Here is a 19,922-nt window from a genome sequence, read left to right on the forward strand (position 1 = left end):
AACATGCTAATGCTAATTAAACATTAAAAGTAAGTAAGTCATTTTTATTTATATAGCGCTTTTCCAATCCAGGGTCACGCTTAAACAATCAAAACAATACTCAATAAAATATATACTTTAAAGGTCAAGATAAAACTGAAAAAGGTTTAGATATGTGATTTTATCGGAGATGAACATAATTTAGATTATACGTATAAATTTTACGGGGTGGTACATTTCACCCCAGAGCACAGAAGCTAGCACTGTTAAGCTAGCACTGTTATCAACTTTGCTAAGCTAGCATGATTAGCATGGCCTTCACTTTGTATTACAGATATAGAAAAATAAACAACAACAAAAAACGTACTTTAAATAGTTTGTCTGTAATGTGTTAAGAGGTGTTGAAATGAACCATCTAACAACCTATAAAAAAGGTTAATTAATCATATCAAAAGCTTGAGACCTCGGCTCCTGCAAGGACTAGAGTGATACAAGAAACAGTGTATTTGTAAAAGGTATTTAAGGGGTGATATTTAAGAGCAAGAGATACATTTTAAATAATTTAAAATAATATACTGTATATATTTAAAATGAAATGTATAGTATCAAAGGCTTTTTTTGTTTAAAAATGATCATTTTGAATGGATTTTCTACATTTTTTTCAAACCCATTCTCGGTTGATGTGAAGCGCGAGCTCCTCTTCAACTGAACTGAACGAGCATCTGCCACGAGGCGCTGCTGACGCATCATATCAACCCACTCTTGTGGTGTTTTTGAAGAAATGTTGATAAAGTGGCTCATAAATCACCTTCCTCTGCATCTGCAGCACGACTGGCGTGGGCCGGAGTGTCGCGGATACAAGAGCAGTCGACGCCGACTTCTCTTCACCAACTTGATCTTTTAGCTGCCGCGTTTACCGCGTCCAAGTGATGCATGCTGGGAGATCCAGTTCCAGGTTCCAGGTCAGCTTCAGAACTGATCAAATGTCACTCAAGATTTGAATTTTTTTTGCACCGACAGGGAGAGTTTGAGGGAGATGAGGGTCGAGGGTCGAGGGTCGTTTCTTTGCAAATGTCAAACGGACACGTTGGGAGGCTCGTGAAATCACAGACACATTTGCAAACCAAACTGTAAGCACACCCTGTGAACCGTGAGGGACTGGTGGGCACTCAGGGCCAGGGTCACTCGTGAAACATGACACACACACACACACACACACACACACACACACACACACACACACACACACACACACCTCTAATAACTGCAGACACGTTACGAGCTTCTTGATCGATGAACCTTCGTGACGTTCTACCGATGAGATCTTTTTCAAGGAGCTAAGGGATCGACCGGAGATCCTGGTGAGGAAAGTTTGAAACTCTATTAGTGTTTTTTTTTTAATCCAAGAAAAAGTCTGAAGTTTCTTTATTAACAGATAAAAATGTGCTTTCATTAAAAAAAAAGTTTTATTTAATGAAAACAAATATTTTCAAGTTTAAAAAGTAGCTTCAATAGTTTTCAATTTTAATGAAGTTCAATAAAAAACAATGTTTGTCAATGAAATACAATGTTTTCCTCAATTGAAGTTATATTTTTTTATTTAGTCGCATATTTTTTGTCTTAAAAGTTGCTTCAATCAAAAAATATATTTTCAATAAAAAGATCTTTAATATAAAAAAAAAAAACAGAGTTCAATAATAAAGAACTTTCATTAAACAAATATATTTTCAATTAAAAAGAATTACAATATAAAAAAAAAACTCAGTTCAATAAAAAAAAATTCATTAAACAAATACTTTTTCAATAAGAAAAAAATTAAATATTTAAAAAATGAACTCATTTCAATAAAAAAAAAAATCATAAAACAAATATATTTTCAGTAAAAAAGAGCTTCAATATAAAAAAACTCGGTTCAATATTTTTTTTACTTTCAATCAAAAGATATATTTTTAATAAAGAAACAGCGACAATATAAAAAAACTTAGTTCAACAAAAAAAAAATTTAAATCAAAAAATATATTTTTAATTAAAAAAAAAACCCTGTTAAAAAAAAAAAAGAATTCTTTAAAAATATACATTTTCAATAAGAAATAGCTTCAATTAAAAACGAAATGGCTTAAATCCCCCAAAAATGTTTTTTTTATTTTGAAGAAAAAAAAGTTTTGAAGTTGTTGTTTTTTAAATTGAAGTGAATATAGCTTTGAATCCTTTTTTTAAACAAAATATATTAAAAAAAAAGTGCCAGCGATAAAAGCAAACACACAATAAGGTTGTTAAAGATTCAACAGCTGCTTCAACGATCAATCAGAACCGAAGACAAGCTGGTCCAGCACCAGCACGTGAGGCTCCAACAGAACCTCCTGAGACTTGTGCTGCTCCGACACCACGACCCACTTCATCTAATTTGATTCACTATATTTGGTTGAAAGAACACGTGAGCCGGGAAACAGAAACCTGTGTGTGTCCAGCAGGTAATGAGGCGAGGCGGATCCTGGGGAGTCACTCCAGGACGTGGGATCCTGGCGTCAGGACCGGAGAGTCTCTCAGCACCAGCTCCAAGGTCGTTGGGTCCAATGTGTCCGATCAGCTTGAGAACTGGACAAGCCAGACGAAAAAGAAGGGTTTGTGATGTCGTGCTTAGAAGCTACAGGGTTTTTTTGGGGGGATTTGTATCTGTTTAACATGTTTATAAAGTCCAAAACACCAATACTTTTTATTTAAAATTATTTAGGAGCCAAGGTCTCAAGCAGGAAGGTTCCCGGACAGTAACACATCTTTTCTTTTTGAAGTTCTTTTAAAAAAACAACTCGATTTTTAGAAGAATGCCTTACGCGCTAGCTTGGTTACTGTAGGACTACTGGATCCAATTGGAGACATTTTTATGACAATAAAAATATATATATATTTTTTAAATGTACACATCATGTCTCGGATGCTTGTCGTACGTTACGGGCCGTGAAGATTCATTCTTCAGATCAATGAAAAATGGTGCATGGGTCACAATAAAAATGACTTTATATATCTTTGGATTTGGAAAAATATTTAAGTGGAAAATAGAATCAGGCTAGTATGGGAGTAGTTTAGTTTCTTCTTCTTCTTATTATAATTATTTAAAGCTGCTTCATTAAAAAAAACATTTAAAATAGAAATACATGTTCTTTAATCCAAAACATTTTTTTTACAAAAGGAAAGTTGCTTCAATAAAAAAAGATTTGCTTTGTTAAAAAACAAAAAAACAACAACTTTCATTTAAAAAAAAGTTGATTCGATAAAAATGTTGCTAGGATAAGAAAAAAGCTAGCTTTGACTAATAAAGGTAAATAAATTAAATTAATTGCCTAATATAAAAAGTTGCTTCGATCAAAAAAGGTTGCTTTGATCCTAATAAATTGCCTAAAAAAAAGGGCCATGTTTGAGAAAAAGTTGCTTCCATCAAAAAATGCTTTGATCAAAACATTTTGCCTTATAAAAAAAAGTTGCTTCGTTTAAAAAAGGTTCCTTTAATCACCAAATAAAACTGTTTTGGAAAATACAGTTTTATTTTTGATGTAATCAATCTTTTTTAATAGAAAACATTTTATTTTAATGAAGGAACTGGTGATTGAAAACTACAGTTACTACAGTTTCTCTGGTCGAAAGCCGTTGTTTGTTTTTTAAATATATATACATCCAAACACCTGCATGTGAGAAAGTTACACAACTTCTCAGCCGTACGCATGCAGCGCACATGTTCACGGGAACATTCACTCTCGTCACATGCAGATAACAGAGGGAGCAGGAATAGCTGCGACTGATCACTTTCCCCGGCTCGTCCCAAGATCGTCCGCCACACACACACACACACACACACACACACACACACACACACACACACACACACACACACACACACACACACACACACACACTAGTGAGTCTGACATGTGCAGCTCACATTAAGTTTTACCACCATATTGAGTTACGCCGCTGGTCAGGTGTCAGAGCGAAGTGTGTGTGTGGTTTGTTGAGTGTGTGCTTCTGCTATATTTTTGTTTGCATGCTGCTTTATGTGGTCCTCTGTTGGCCTGCTGCTTGACCCCAGTAAACGTCGCCATGTTGGCTGAAAACACACAGGAAGTTGAATAAGAAATTTAGAAAAACAGCCTCTATATGACAAGTTTTTTCAATAAATAAAACATATTTGCTTTACTTTAATGGTGAAAAACTTCAGGTGAAGATCAAACACCTGATAAAAAATCGAATAATCCAACATGTTCCCATAGCAACAGCCACTTCTCGACTAATGGCTACGTAATTTCACTGCGTGACCTTTGAACCCCAACTTTCTCCGTTGGTTTTGATCCCCTCTTGACGGCTCGTTCAGAGACGACCCCCGGAGAGCACGAGGACAGGATGTGAGAGCTATTTATGTTGCTATGACAACTCTTGTCTCCGAGGGAGAGAGAATCATATCTATTTTTACTGACCTTATTGTCTTCTGCTGCTGATGATTATCGCCCGCCGGGCGTGTTTGAAGGCTGCTGTCAGAAATAACGAGAGTGAATTAAAATACTTGTTTTATTCTTAGAAATAATTTGTTTTTATTGTCTCAGTGCGTGTGAAGCCAAAAGTTGTCGATTATCAGCGTCAAAAATAGTTCTAATGGTAATTATGTGATTGTATTACATGTTTATCTTAATAAATGGCTTATATTTGTGCATTTTCTGGTACATTTTGGAATTAAAATAAAATTCTAAATGAAGTCAGTAGAACTCCCTCAAATAGTGATTGATAAATAATCTCTTCTTTTTTTTATCATAAAACTGAGAATTTGTTGTTTTTAATAATAAATCATAGTGTAATTAAGGAGATAGGTAAGAATTATCCAGGTTCTTACAATCCGGAGAAAGTTCGGGAAAAAACGGGAAAAAAAATGGAATTGATGTTGAAACATCAGTTTCACGTCAGGTCCAGTTCAGTGACGGTGGTGATTGATAAATGGCTCCCTCTAGTGGTCAACAATATTACCCAATACATTCAAGTCAGATTCAAGACTCGTTTAATTATCTATTTTTAATCACTAATTCGTTATATCCCACTCTTTTTGACATGCTATTGGGAGCTGTCCCAGCTACCAAGGGCGACACTTGTAGACATGATTCAATCTTTTAAATAATGGCAGATAAACTAGTAATGTTTGTTAAAACTGATCCGATTGTGAGTCCTTAAGTAGATAAAATGTCTGGTTGATGGTTTCATCTTGAGGTTTAAAATATTTTAAATGAATCTAACAACTTTTGATTAGATTTTCATGGAAAACAATGAGTTTAAAGCAGCAACACATGTGTTACCCCTGTGTCAGAGCAATGTCGTGCAACCTCCGTTGCCACATACCACATGTACACTTGTTACTAAACTAGATAAATACATTCCCATCTCAGTAATTATGAAAACGATTTTTAAGACAACAAACCTGCGGGTCACAATACATGACTATTTGAGCCAGATTTCAAAATAATAGCAGTCATTACAGTAAATATGAAAAGAAAATAATATTGTGAAAGTGTTACGTACTTCTGCTTTAACCCTTTGTGTTATCTCCGGGTCAGGGTGACAAGGGTTAAGACTTGTATCTGAAAATGCTTGAATTTTTCTGGAACAGTTTTAGTAAAATAAAAATGTATATTTAAATATATTTTCCTAAATCTGGAAATTCTAAAGATCCGGGTGAAACTTGCTCGAAAATTATAAAAAAAATCTATTTTAAAATTCTGGTTCTTACTTTCAGATCTATTCATGGTCAGACTCCTCCTTACATCAGTGATCTGATCCAGCCTTACACCCCAGCTCGGGCTCTGAGGTCTGTGGATCAGAATCTACTGATGGTTCCACGCACACGGTTCAGGACCAGAGGAGAGAAATCCTTCCAGACTGTTGCTCCTAAGCTTTGGAACGATCTTCTTCTGTGTTTGATGATCTACTGACTCCTTTAAGAAACATCTTAAGACACTTTTATTTGTGCTTTTCCTTGATTTTCTGGGACTCCTGTGTTGTTCTCGGTGTTATCTTGACCTTTTTATTATATATTTCTGGAGTATTTTTTATTTATTAATTTTTTTCTTGATTGTTTAAGCGCTTTGTGACCGTGTTCTAGAAAAGCGGTATATAAATATAAATTACTTACTTACTTACTTACTCTATAAACTTTTTCTACACAAATGTGTGTCAAGAATAGTTGCTTTGCATTATGGGTAATATGAGTGGCCCCTAGCTAATGTCCTGCTCACTTTCAGATTCTACAAACACACTCTTAGTGCCAGTGTGACGATTACTTGTTGAACTTGCAGCAGAAATCTAATTATTAATCGGATTAACACAATTAAAACAGGAGCCAAAGGCTGGTTAAGAAATGTGAGGAAGGATCAGAACATTTACACCATCTGTGAGTCAATGACAAATGATTTTCATGTTTTATTAAAATGTAAATGCACATGTAAATAAAAATTTCCCTTTTTTTTCTTCTTTTTTTTTAATGCATTCACAAAATAAGGGTCCTGAAGCTATTTTTCTTTTTATTTAATACTTTGTGGTAATAAAAAAACATTAATAAATAAATCGTGATTTAGATACTGGTAGTACTTTATAGTACTCTATTAATATTTTGTAATCTTCTATCTTATGTCCACCTGTAGCTTTGCACACCACCCCGAACACTTACATGTTGTGGCTATTACAATGTCACTGTTTCTTTCATAGACCTCAAGATCTCAAGCAGGCGATTTTATCTGGTTTATTTGCTGGTTTTGTGAGTTAAGCTCAACTTTAACCAAACCTGATGACATGCAGCATAAGTAAAAATGTAAATGGGACAAACACAATTTAAAACAGAAGCCAAAGGCCGGTTTGAATGTGTTTTCCAGGTTGGGTCAGAACACTAACATCACCTCGGAGTAAACCAAAAATTCTGACACCATTTTGGGCTTTAAAAAAGGGCTATTTTTATAAGATACAAAACCACAAATACAATATTTAATAATATATAATTTACAAGAAAAATGCAAAGGCCATTTTTCGGCACATCGTGAAAGATCTCGAGAAACCACGCAGAAGCTATAAAGGGTTAAAAGAAGACCGAAAACTTTTAAAAGGCTGTAACTTGCTTAATATTTCAGCAACAAAGCTATATTTTAGTTTTTCAGCACACAACTGTTTTTGGCCTTTTTGGCCCCCCCAAAAAATGGGCCTAAAGACTTCATCTCTAATGGATTGATACAATATTAAGGTTTTAACGTGCTAATGGGAACTTGTTACGTTAGCTATTGGTCAGCCAGGCAAGCTAACCTACAACAATACATGCTTAAAGACTTTATCACTAATGGATTGATACAATATTAACGTTAAAATGTTACTAGCACTACTGTGAACTTGTAACGTGAGCTTGTGGTCGACCAGGCAAGCTAACCGAAAATAATACACGCTCAAAGACTTCATAACTAATGGATTAATACAATATTAAAATTAAATGTTGCTAGCTCTAATATGAACTTGTTACATTAGCATGTGGTCGGCTAGTCAAGCTAACCTAAAACAATACATGCTTTAAGACTTGATCACTAATAGATGGCTAAGACATTAACATTCAAATATTACTAGCGCTAATGTAAATTTGTCACATTAGCATGTGGTCAGCTAGTCAAGCTAACCTAAAATAATAAACACGCTTAAAAACTCCACAACTAATAGATTGATACAATATTAACATTACTAGCACTAATTTGAACTTGTTACTTGTTGTGGTCAACTAGTCAAGCTAACCTAAAACAATACACGCTTTAAGACTTTTTCACTAATAGATGGATAAAACATTAATGTTTAAACATTACTAGAGCTAATGTACACCTGTTACTTTAGCATGTGCTGGGCTTGTCAAGCTAACCTACAACAATACACGCTTATAGACTTTATCACTAACGGATTAATACAATATTCATGTTTTAACGTTACTAGCACTAATGTGAACTTGTTACATCTGCATGTGGTCGGCTAGTCAAGCTAACCTACAACAATACACACTTGAAAACTTTATCACTTATTGATTAATATAGCATTAATGTTTTTAACGTTACTAGCACTAATGTGAACTTGTTACGTTAGCATGTGCTGGCCTTGTCAAGCTAACCTAAAACAACATGCTTAAAGGCTTTATCTCTAATGGATTAATACAATATTAATGTTTTAAAGTTACTAGCGCTAATTTGATCTTGTTATGTTAGCATGTTGTCGGCTAGTAAAGCTAACCTAAAACAATACACGCTTTAAGACTTTTCTTTTTACTAGTAGATGGATAAAACATTAATGTTTAAACATTACTAGAGCTAATGTAAACCTGTTACTTTAGCATGTGCTGGGCTTTTCAAGCTAACCTACAACAATACACGCTTATAGACTTTATCACTAACGGATTAATACAATATTCATGTTTTAACGTTACTAGCGCTAATGTGAACTTATCACATTTGCATGTGGTCGGCTAGTCAAGCTAACCTACAACAATACACACTTGAAAACTTTATCACTAATTGATTAATACAACATTAATCTTTTAACGTTACTAGCACTAATGTGAACTTGTTACATTAGCATGTGCTGGGCTTGTCAAGCTAACCTAAAACAATACATGCTTAAAGGCTTTATCTCTAATGGATTAATACATTATTAATGTTTTAAAGTTACTAGCGCTAATTTGAACTTGTTACGTTAGCATGTTGTCGGCTAGTCAAGCTAACCTACAACAATACCTGTATTCAGTATATTCTACAATCCTGAGTTTGATCAAGAAGTATAACCATGTGTCGAAAAAATTATTCTCCGACATTTTTGCGCCTGGCAGTAGATAATCGTAAAAAAAAAAAACGCCGCAAGCCCACGCTAAGGATATAAAACTGTTGCTGCATTTTATGTTGATGCTAATGGACAACTTGATGATGATGATGGTCGCCAAATCCTTAGTTTTGGGGGTTGATCTTGAGGAACAAGGACGACTATTATGGAGACAAATGGGGCCTTAGTCCGGACACAAAGCAGTACATGGCGGTCATTTTGAGGCCAGAAGAAGAGTTCTGTAGGACCTACGAGAGAGTAGCCAACCTGACTGGAACACAGATTGTGGACGACACAAGAAGACACGTCGTAAAAGCAGGATCTATATGTTCACGTACATGAGTCACCAACATGCAAACAAGGTCTTTCTTTCTTCCACCTACAAAGACGGCATCAACGCTCGTGACCTCAACATTCTCTGCTGTTATCACCACACAGACAGGCCGGCTCAGCGCCACACAAAAGACAACATGCCTGCACTTCCAGTAAAAGGTGCTTCATGTGCATCCTCTGGGCTGGAACAGAATCTCGTCCTCCCCCACTCCTGCACAGCTGCCGGGGAAACGTAGAGGCCGAACTTGGACCGAAAACAAACTCTTGTCACGCTGAGGAAATCACAGCTGGAGGCGTGGAGAGAGAGAGAGAGAGAGAGAGAGAGAGAGAGAGAGAGAGGGAAAGAGGGAGAAAGAAGGAGCCGGAGGCGACTTTCTTTTTCTTTTTTTTCTTTTTTTTTAAGGGCGAAACACATAAAAGAGGACAGACTTTGAAAAACAGTGCAGCGAGACGAAGATCTGTCCACAGTGACCTCAGCTCGGGAACATTAATGTGCGTAACAAGAGAAGAAGTTCATCTTTTGGATCATCTCTGGTTCACGGTCGGAAGGTTCTTGAAATAAAAAAGGTAAAGTGAAGGTAAGATGGTTTTATTTTCAACTTTTTATGCTTGAAAACCTTTTGCATTCAGAGAAAAATGACACGATGAATGTGACAATTCAAACCAGGCTTTCAGTGAGTGACTTTTACACTAGAATAAAACAAGAATAAAACACAGAGTTTAATTGAACTAATTATAAAAATAAAGATCACACTCAGCTCACCTGATACAATTAAAACTTGACACAATACATTCAATTAAACTCAAGGTTTTAGTGGAATTTGGACTGAATGAGGCAGAATTAAATGGTAAAAATTCTGCTTCTACCCCAAAAATACCCAGATACAGTATGTTTGTAAAGTGTCCAAAAGTACTTGAAAAAAGATTCAAAACTATATTTATTTATTTAACAATATAATGTAAGGACAAGTCCCACACAAAAGTTGGACATATACAATTTTTTAGCCAAATTTTAATTCACAAAATTATGGCATTTAAAACTTAATCTTTTTTTTATTTTATGTATAATTTGTTGTGTGAAAATCATGATTTATTCAGATAGATATTAATCCTTTGGTAAATTAGATTTTATTTCCCCCCTCATAGCTTTACATACAAATGTAACACAATTGTTGTGTCTATTACAATGTCACTGCATTTTCCTTTGCAATTTTCCATGCGTTTGTATCTTCTCGTTTAGACTATTGTAACAGTTTATTTTCGTGTCTAAACAAAGCCTGCAGTTAATACAAAACTATGCAGAGAGAATTCTGAGCCGCTCTAGTAGAAGAACTCACATTTCTCCGATCCTTAAATCTCTTCGCTGGCTGCCAGTTTCTTTCAGGATCAACTTTAAAATGCTGGTTCTTACTTTCAGATCTATTCATGGTCAGTAATATAAACAAGGGTCCCCAACTTTTTTTTTTTCTTTCCCCGGATCAGTTTAGAGTCTGCATTATATTTTCAGATCCAAAGTAAACTAGTATATCTCATCATTACGCTGAATCAGCGAGATGATTCAGAACAAGATGGCCTCATATAGTTTGTGTTTTACTCATTTTCACGTTTATAGGTTGTTTTTTTTGGAGTAAACTTGACTGAAACGAGCGTCATTTCAAAGAAAATACCATCTTTTTCTGAAACAAAACATCTTTCAGACAATTATATTCAATACATATAAATTATTTTCTCTTTCAGAAACTAGTTTAAACCACACCTGGCTCACAATAACAAATAATATTGTTAATAATCAAGTAGGAAAATGTTTTTTAATATGTTTCACCATCAGTGCAGGGATGTCGGCGGCAGTAGGCAGCAGCCAGGTGGCGCTGCTGGTGTTGCTGTGGTCACTGGTAACTGAGGTCCAGCAGGTGGTCGGTTGTCGGACGGTCCAGGGCCCCGAGTGCGAGAAGGCCTCTTTTGTTCCGGGCTACAATCTGGCCGGAGAAGGTTTCGACGTGGTGCGGATGCATCGGACCGGAGCGTACGTCATCAATGTCAAAGGTCACCTCAGTGAGAACCGCACCTGTACCCTGTGCCCGAACCGCTACCATGACGGACAGGTGACCTCAACACACCAGTGAGGCGCACCTGATCCAAAGCTGAAGTCTGTTCCTTCCCCGGGTCGCAGCTCCAGAGGCTGCCGGCGGCCGTCCTGGACTGGAGGCCCTTCAACCGCTGCAGCAAGCAGCTGACCGGCGCCGTGCATCACTCCGTGGACTCCCTGCTGCGCAGCTCCAACTCGCTGGTCAACAACAACTGGGACGTGGACCTGAGTCTGGAGAAGATCGGCAAGGCGGTCCTGGGAGGGAGTCGCTCGGACTTGGCCAAGTTCGCTCGCTCGCAGCACAGCATGAACAAGGCCACGTTCGTCATCCAGGAGATCAGCTGCACTCGCTACAGGTAATAACAACTACAGAGCAGATTATGCTAAGACATAATGAAACCTTAAAATCTCTCACTAGTTCACTTTTTTAATAAATTAGTTTTTTACTCAATACTACTGTAATTTAAAAAATACTAAATTACAAAATATAAATGTAAGGAAAATGACAGTTTCTAATAAGTACTTTTAAAGAAAGCAGAAGTACCTGATACAAAGCTACTTCATTGTTTGTAACATGAGGAAATGTAATGTCTTTTGTTTGTTCATTGTAATTCAATATATTTTATTTTATTTTATTTTATTTTATTTTATTTTATTTTATTTTATTTTATTTTATTTTATTTTATTATATTTTATTTTATTTTTATTTAAAGAAGTTGTTTTTTTAAGCATTTAATTATTATTATTATTATTTTTTAATCATTTAATTAAATAATTTATAACTTTTTCTACACATATATTATGATTTTGAATTCCAATAATGATTAAAAAATTATAATTAAATTCAACATTTTTAAAATCGTGGTCTTTTAAATGATTTCAATATAAAAGACAATTCTAAAACAGTACCAAGCGACTTGATCACATGACCAAGAAGCTCTAACAAAATTTTCTGGTAGCTCTATTATACCAACATTTTTATATTGAATTTATGGGGCTACTAATTAAAAAAACATGAATTCGGAATAAAAAATGGAATATAAAAATTAATGTGTAAAAATGCATTGATTTGGAATACATTCAAGTATTCTAATTCGATTCTTTATTCAACCTTTTAATATACAAATTATTGGACTCAATTCTTCAATATAATAATCCAATACTTAATAGAATAACAACATTTAAATCCAATTTAAGGATAATCAGGTTACTAAACAATGTTAATTTAACATTTTTAATTTAACGGAGTCGAGCTCAACATCTTCACAGATAATGCTCATTGTTACCTCTGCCAAGGAGGTCATTGTCATCTACTTATCTGAGACTATTAGCAATATAAGTCAGAATATCAGTAAATGCTATTTAAATGCTATTTATTTCAAAATTGTTTGAATTATGGTCTTGTTTTTGGAAATCCATCCGGATATAGGAATATTTTGAGGGTTTTGTCACTGTCAATAGAGGGCGATAGTGCTTCTTTTTTTCTGTTTTCCTTCTGTTTTGTGCATCTTCTGTATTGTCTGTAGAGACAGGATAATTATATTGGCTTTCAAAAATGCGTGTGGAAGCTTGTCTGCGCTCTTTTTGTGTGTTTTTTCTTTGTCTTTGTTAAAGACACAGTAACTCTTTTGTTCTATCTCACTACACCATAAACATAAAGACATGTTTAAGTGTAGCAGTGAAATGTAGTATTGACTGATAAGCAGTGAAAGAAAACAATCAGTCACACAGACGATAACATGCAGTAAACAACAGCAGATCTGTTTATGCTGAGAAACGCAGTGGGTTGGATTGAAACATGACTAATCTGCCGAACGAGCTTAAATTCGATTCTAAAAGTGGGTCAAGAGAAAAATGTGATCTGCGTTCAACAACAAAACACCGCAGCCTCGAACTGGGTCAGTGGTTCACGACTAGACGAACCGCTTCTAAAAATAAAGATCTTTTTTAAAAGTTGTCTTTCCTCCGCAGCTACAGGTTGGCCGATCATCCCGAGCTGAGCGTGGAGTTCAGCAAACATCTGAGGAGACTCCCGCGGGCTCTGGACACCAGCCAGCAGCGAGCTCTGTACCGACGCCTCATCGACACCTACGGGACTCACTACATCCACCAGGTCTCAGGCTTGGATGCGTATCCGTGGCGACAGAATATCAGACGTTGAATTCAACCTTTGTGCTAGATCAGGGGTCAAGTTGACCCAGTGGCCTCAATGCAAATGTGTTTGTGGTATCCCTTGTGTAGTCTCTGGGTCAAGATGAACGACCTCCACCACTGCATATGTATTTATGGAAGCCAGGGAGGTCGTTGACCTTTGACCTAGAGATTACACAAGGGATACCACAAACACATTTGTTAACAGGGTTTAGATTTCAAATGTTAGGCTTAAGGTTAAAAACTTAAACTTTTGAATTCTTTATTGTTTTTTGAAATAATTGAATTCAATCATTTGTTTATTTAAAGGTTGAATATATATTTTTCTGAATAATCAAGTAAAAAAAAAAAAAGTATATATGTATATATATTTATTAAATTATTTAAAAGGCTACTAATTGGAAAATATTGATTATAGATGATTTAATTTCAAATTATTGGAATTACAATATCTATGTGTAAAATATATATATATATATTTCTAAAAATATATTTTTTAAATTGTATACAATTATTAAAATGTAGTATTTTAATGTACAAATCATTTAATTAAATTATTTTAAAAAACAAATTCAAACCTTTCAATGTTAAATTATTGATTTCAATTATTCAGAAACAATGAAAAAACATTTCAATAAAAAAAACCTGACACTTTTAATACTTCTTTAACCCTTGTGTTATCTCAGGGTCAAGGTGACCCGGAGCCCCGAAAACACAAAGGTTTAAGTCATTTGTGTTTCCCCCCCTCCAGGTGCACCTCGGGGGTAAAGTGCGGCGCATCACCGCCCTCAGGAGCTGCCAGGCCACCCTGCAGGGATTCTCCGAGTCCGACATCAAAACCTGCCTGAACCTGGAGCTCCGCGTGTCCCTGGGCATCCTTCCCGCCAACGCCTCCTTCTCCAACAAATGCGAGCGGATGCTGAAGGGGAACACGAGCACCGGCTTCTACCAGGGCTTCATGGCCAACAAGATCGAGGTGATCGGCGGCGAGCGGTACCTGCCGGACGTCCTCCACCACCAGGACCCCACCGAGGCCTACTACAACTGGATGAACAGCCTCCAGGACAACCCCGACGTGGTCTCCTACGCCATCTTCCCTTTGCATCTCCTGGTGGAGGACCCTCAGATCAGAGCCAACCTCAGAGATGTCGTCACCCAGTACATCGAGGCCAACAAGCTGCAGGAGGACCAGGCGGGTTTCAAGAACTGCTCCCCGACTGCCAACCTGGACCACAACTGCTGCCCCCTGCGGGCCGGGAGGGGAACCCTGGCGCTGAAGATCAAGCGGGCCGCCAACCTGAAGGCCGACACCTTCACCAAGACGGACGCCTACGTGAAGATCTTTTACAACAGCATGTACGAGGAGACGGAGACCATCATGGACGACAACAACCCCGTGTGGAACACCACCCTGTTCTTCGGGTCCGTGGACGTGGGCCACGAGCTGAGGCTGGAGGTCTGGGACAGAGACGTGCTGTACAACGACGTGGCGGGTCGATGCAGGATCTTCCCGGAGAGAGGAACCCACTCCGTGGGCTGCCAGCTCAACAAAGGGGTTCTTTACTTCACGTACACCCTCAACTGTGACGCGTATCTGACGGGGTTCAGGTGCGGACGCTACTCACAGAACGCTTAGTAGGACGTTCTAGATATGAAGTCAACAGCTTTATTATTCTTTTAACTCCTCAGAGATGCTTCTGTAAAAACTCTAACTTGTTTTTTATCCTTCTTTATAACCTACTCTGTGTAGCTTGTGCTTCTTAGTCACTTGTACATTTAGTTTTTTTTGTATAGTTAGGATCAAAAATCACTTTTTTATGTATGTTTTTCAAGTCTAAGTTTGTTTTTATATGTCTGTATGACAGTGTTGGGTGGAACAGTGGAAACAATTTTCTGCTATGATGTTATAATGATAATAATAGATGATTGTTTTTTAGATACTTTGAGTGACACACCCACCTCATTGTGCAGTGTTAAGAATAAACCATTTCCTACACAAGATTTAATGGAACAAAAAAAAGTTCATTTTTATGTTTTGTTTTTTTCATACATACGCATCAACCCTGTTTCTAATTGCCAGCTTGAATTGGCATTAACAATATATATATTGGCTGAAATAAATATATAAGATGTAGAATACATTAGATGTACTACCACAGGTTAATGGAAATATAAATCAAAATTAAAAGTCAAAGATTTATATTTTGTCTTTTGGTCGCTTAATTCCAATTTTCCATGTCAATTTTTTTTTCTCCATCCATTATTATTTAATCCAACAAATTTTACAGCCAAAATTTATTTTCAATGCCAATTCAAGCTGTCACTTTTTCTGAGGCCCTTCATTTTATTCTAACGCTTATTCATAATATTATCAATGTCATTTTTGGTGTATACGCTTACTTCTTGTTCATTTATTTATTCATTTATTTTAGTTGTTTTTTCAAAAATGAATAATGACATGTGCTAAAAAAAACATCAAGTTACTCACTACTAAATGATGTGTCTATAAAACAGGGCTTAGGAATTAAATTAAAGGTATGAATACTACTTAGAAAAACTAAATATATAAGTACAAATAAACACATCATGCACTGTTGCGAGGGGACGAAATCCTAAAGAATGATAAAAAACAAAACTCTTTTTAATGGGAAGAAACAAGAAATAAAGGAGAAAATGGACTCGTCAAATACATTTAAGCCTACATTTAAAAAGAATACGACTTTTTATGTTCTACGGCTACTAAGAATAAATAACAATTAAAAAAGAATGGCTCCCTCTGCTGGCTGTACTATGAACCTTCACTCTTGTTACTGTGTGTTAACATGGCGTCCTTAGCAACGACTGAACGTTCAGCTCCACACGTTTCGGTACGTTTACTCTAAAATGTATCATCATATATCAACAGATTGTCAATAATATCTAAATCTATTTATTCAGTGTCTTTCCTTTAACGCTTAAAATTGTGTCAGATTTACGTTTGTGTTGCTAGTTGACGTGAAGTTGTGATGCTAGCTAGCAAAGTTGTCATCACAACAAACACAGTTTAAAACTAATATACATCCATATTATATTTAAAAAATATACATTTAGGTTATTATACCAGACCAGGAAGTATCTAATGTGAATGTTAAATGGATGCATATTGTGTAGTAAGTGAGTGTCTAAGATAACTGGCCTCCTCTTTGAAAGAATAAAATCCAAAAGTCCTTCACATCGTCGTCATCCTCGGTCAGAAGAGATAAAGAAGAGCAGAGGAAAGACAGAAAAGGAGCTTCTCAGTTCTTCAGGGAAGCTGAAAGGAACCGGAGGCAGTAAGTTGTGTATCCGTGTTGCAAAGTGTGCGTTCTACTAAATCCACTGTAATGAAAGAATCAACAAAGTGGAGCACCTCTGAAGATGTCGACTGTTTCCACTTTTGTGACAGGATCGAGAAGCTGGAAAAGGACAGAACGTTCATGGTCCTGAGCAGGAGAAACGGTTGGACGGACGTGACTCAAGCGCTGGAGGACTATGAGAGAGAGATGGCGGAAGACAGACGTTCAGAAAGTGTGTTTAATGTTGCCGCTGGATGTGACGTATGATGAGTTACATCGTGTTGTTTGCAGAGTTGCTCCTGCGACAACAACTGACTAAGATCAAGAAGGAGGTGAGAAGGTTTCAGGTGCAGCTGGAAGACATGAACCATGATCCTCAATGTAAGATATTATTCAGTGTATCATAATATTTTTTAAGTTTTAAGAAGAGTTTGAGTGTTTATTTTTCTATCTTCAGTGTTGGACCATCTGAAGAAATGCATGTCAGAAGCAGAGACCTCCATCCATGGCCTGAAGGAGGAGCAGTGTACCTGGTACTGAAGACCTTTCTACACAAGAACCGTTGTGATCTTCAAACGCAGCTTTTATAAATGGATTTTTTTTTTAACTTCCTGTTTCAGGAATCATTTCAAAGCTGTTTTGACTTTATTCTTCATTTCAGCTTTGAAGAACTTCTGAAAGAAGAGCAGACATGTGGACAGGAAGTCGGCGCTTACGAGAGGAAAATTGAAAACTGGAGCCTGGCAGTCAATTCAGACGTCAAACATACTTCAAAAGCTCTGGTCTGTTTTGAGGATTTTCCTTTTTTTTTAAAGAAATGTTTCTCTGTTTTGTAACCACAAATAAATCAACCAACACAAAAGCCTTAAAAACACATACACAAATGTACTGTTTAGGATTCTCAGTCTTTGGGCCGAGATCTTCCCGTGGGTGCCAGAGCACTCGGATGTTTTCTAAAGAGAGGAGGAAGCTTCGGCGGCTGGGAGAAGTTTGACCATGAAGTATTTGTCAAGGTAGGATCCTCTTTTTTTTTTAATAAAGACTGCACTCACAACAGACTAGCTAATAAGGGTTATGACACGACCAAAGCACTTCCCACTGCTCCGCAATCTGAATTTAGAAACCAGGTCATGTATGTGGAGCAAATCTGTTCTACTTGTTTAAGGTTTAGACCAGGATGACGCTCTTTAAATGGTGAACCGACAGATTAGTAAGTCACCAATACTAAGAAGAATGTTTGTGGCAGGTCTGGAGGAAGCACGGGGGGCAGCAGACTTACAGGAAAGAAGCCAAGATGCGTCTGCCCAGTAAAAGTCTGAAGGACATCGAGGATCACGAGGCCTGGCACCAGCAGCTGGTGCAGCTAGAGGACCAGAAGAGAGAGGTAGAAGACACGGAGCTGAATATATCTTGTTATTTATTCACAGTCAAAGTGAACGAACTTTAGCTGCAGATGTAAAAGTATGTTGAAGTATCAGTCGTTTTTATTTACTTTTATTATCTATATCAATAAACATGTGTTATTAATGCAACAACAAAAAACTTTTGGCTACCTGTTGACTGTGAGTGGCTCTTCTTCAGGTGTATTTAATTTGTGTTTATATTACAAACTTCTACCTTCATTATTTTTTATTTTATTTTACAAATACATATCATATTTTTAGTTGAAAATATAATTTTGTGATCTGGTCAAATATTTGATTTCATTCAACAAATATTCAGCAAAAAACTACAAAATGTGGACTGTGAACTTATGAAAGATTATTGTTTATAGTTTTAAATAATAATTCTACACGTATGAAGTATGTTTTAAGTTAAAAAAAAATAAAAAATGAATAGTGTGTGAAAATAAACTTAAAATATAAATAATATAAAAAATATATAGTATTGTATTTATTAAAAGTTTATTTTGTTAATATAATTTATTTTTCATTTTATTTGTTTATTCAATATTATGATTTATATCCAAACCACTACAAAACATGTTTTGTTTTACTACACTGGAAATAAACCTTTACTGATTCTGGTTCTGATAAAGTAAAAGCATCAATAAAAGCAACAATATGTAATTTTAGATTAGATTAGATTAGACTATTAATCACTCTGTAGATATCTTTTGGTAAATTGGGTTTCCAGTTCACAGCAGACGATAGTTTCATTAAAAAAACAAAGTGCAAATAAACGGAAAAATGTCCAAGGGATTACAAAATGCAAATATAAAGAACATAGATCAAAGGAAATGACTCAAAGAAAAGGATACAAAGATTAACATAGAATAACATCATCCTTTCACTTCGCCTCCTATTACAGTCTAATAGCACGAGGAATGAATGAGTCCCTGAGTCTATTAGTGTTGCATCATGGGAGGAGCATTCGTGCTTCATCTGCTTCTCTGTTCACTGATGACAGTGTTCAGATCATCCATGATGGACAGTAGTTTGTGCACTATTTTTTAATCTATATTTATTTATATATTTTATGTATTTCTTTACGTTATATTTTGCACTAATTTCAATGAAAAAAGCTATAAAATAATTAGAGGACTTTAAAATAATTGTAGGACTTTCTGGATGTTAAATATTATGAGGAAAATAGTGTAGATATCCAAAAATGAATACAATAATACGTGCTTATACAAGAAAAAAAGATCACTAAAAAGGTTGTGCTACTGTCTATAACCGGACTGGATTTTCAGGCTATCCAGCTGTGGAAGGTAAACAAGGAAATGGAACGCCATTTAAAAGTGGAGGAGAGGAAGAAGGAGAGGCCCAAGAGCAACACACACAAGTAAAAAAATAATAAATAATTATGAATTTTATCAATCAAAACCAGAAAGTAACAACTAATTTACAGGGTAACTGAGGAAAGGAAGCCAACAACAAGGGTGTTGAAAGAAGCAAAGAAAGAGAACGACAAAGAAGAAGACGATGGGACTGAATGGACACAAATAAATCAGTCAACAAAAGTATGAATACTTTTTTTAAAGATGAACGATCATTGCAGCAATGAGGATGTTGTGTGTTTCAGGAGGAGAAGCTGCGACAACTGGAAGTCAGTCTGATGATCGCAGAACACAAAAGACAAAACCTGATCTGACTGGAGGACAATATGACACCACTGAAATTTTTTTTTTTATATTTCCAGTAAATGTGATTTGTCATTGTTTTAATAAAAGCAGCATGTTTGTATTCGAGTTGCGC

At 36.1% G+C, this 19,922-nt stretch overlaps 2 protein-coding genes across 3 annotated transcripts; both read left to right on the top strand.

Moving 5' to 3' along the window:
- The first annotated feature begins 9,508 nt into the window (after nucleotides 1-9,508).
- Nucleotides 9,509-15,406, top strand: prf1.5 (perforin 1.5). Of its 2 annotated transcripts, none has more exons than XM_087792180.1 (5): nucleotides 9,509-9,749; nucleotides 11,000-11,273; nucleotides 11,342-11,613; nucleotides 13,229-13,370; nucleotides 14,160-15,406. In XM_087792180.1, exons 2-5 carry the CDS (start codon nucleotides 11,007-11,009, stop codon nucleotides 15,042-15,044), a joined length of 1,566 nt encoding a protein of 521 aa, XP_087648306.1. In that variant the 5' UTR covers nucleotides 9,509-9,749; nucleotides 11,000-11,006; the 3' UTR covers nucleotides 15,045-15,406. The 2 variants fall into 2 exon arrangements, with proteins under 2 accessions (XP_087648306.1, XP_087648315.1); XM_087792189.1 differs by having other exon boundaries at nucleotides 9,509-9,738.
- An 807-nt stretch (nucleotides 15,407-16,213) lies between these two features.
- Nucleotides 16,214-19,910, top strand: ccdc112 (coiled-coil domain containing 112). The gene is made up of 11 exons (XM_087792203.1): nucleotides 16,214-16,275; nucleotides 16,598-16,719; nucleotides 16,833-16,954; nucleotides 17,014-17,103; nucleotides 17,180-17,255; nucleotides 17,384-17,504; nucleotides 17,619-17,735; nucleotides 17,969-18,106; nucleotides 19,418-19,509; nucleotides 19,576-19,687; nucleotides 19,750-19,910. Exons 1-11 carry the CDS (start codon nucleotides 16,231-16,233, stop codon nucleotides 19,816-19,818), a joined length of 1,104 nt encoding a protein of 367 aa, XP_087648329.1. The 5' UTR covers nucleotides 16,214-16,230; the 3' UTR covers nucleotides 19,819-19,910.
- Nucleotides 19,911-19,922: the final 12 nt, after the last annotated feature.

The sequence above is a fragment of the Callionymus lyra genome, chromosome 1 (assembly GCF_982586985.1).
Source record: "Callionymus lyra chromosome 1, fCalLyr1.hap1.1, whole genome shotgun sequence".
In the NCBI taxonomy this organism is placed as follows: Eukaryota; Metazoa; Chordata; class Actinopteri; order Syngnathiformes; family Callionymidae; genus Callionymus; species Callionymus lyra.

What these genes read in the sequence shown, in the direction of transcription:
- prf1.5 (XM_087792180.1), top strand. Translation starts at nt 11,007, where the DNA reads ATGTCGGCGGCAGTAGGCAGCAGCCAGGTGGCGCTGCTGGTGTTGCTG. An exon ending in ACCGCTACCATGACGGACAG is followed by an intron (nt 11,274 to 11,341) that starts GTGACCTCAACA and finishes CCCGGGTCGCAG; the next exon opens with CTCCAGAGGCTGCCGGCGGC. An exon ending in ATCAGCTGCACTCGCTACAG is followed by an intron (nt 11,614 to 13,228) that starts GTAATAACAACT and finishes TTTCCTCCGCAG; the next exon opens with CTACAGGTTGGCCGATCATC.
- ccdc112 (XM_087792203.1), top strand. Translation starts at nt 16,231, where the DNA reads ATGGCGTCCTTAGCAACGACTGAACGTTCAGCTCCACACGTTTCG. An exon ending in ACCATGAAGTATTTGTCAAG is followed by an intron (nt 17,736 to 17,968) that starts GTAGGATCCTCT and finishes TGTTTGTGGCAG; the next exon opens with GTCTGGAGGAAGCACGGGGG. An exon ending in TAGAGGACCAGAAGAGAGAG is followed by an intron (nt 18,107 to 19,417) that starts GTAGAAGACACG and finishes CTGGATTTTCAG; the next exon opens with GCTATCCAGCTGTGGAAGGT.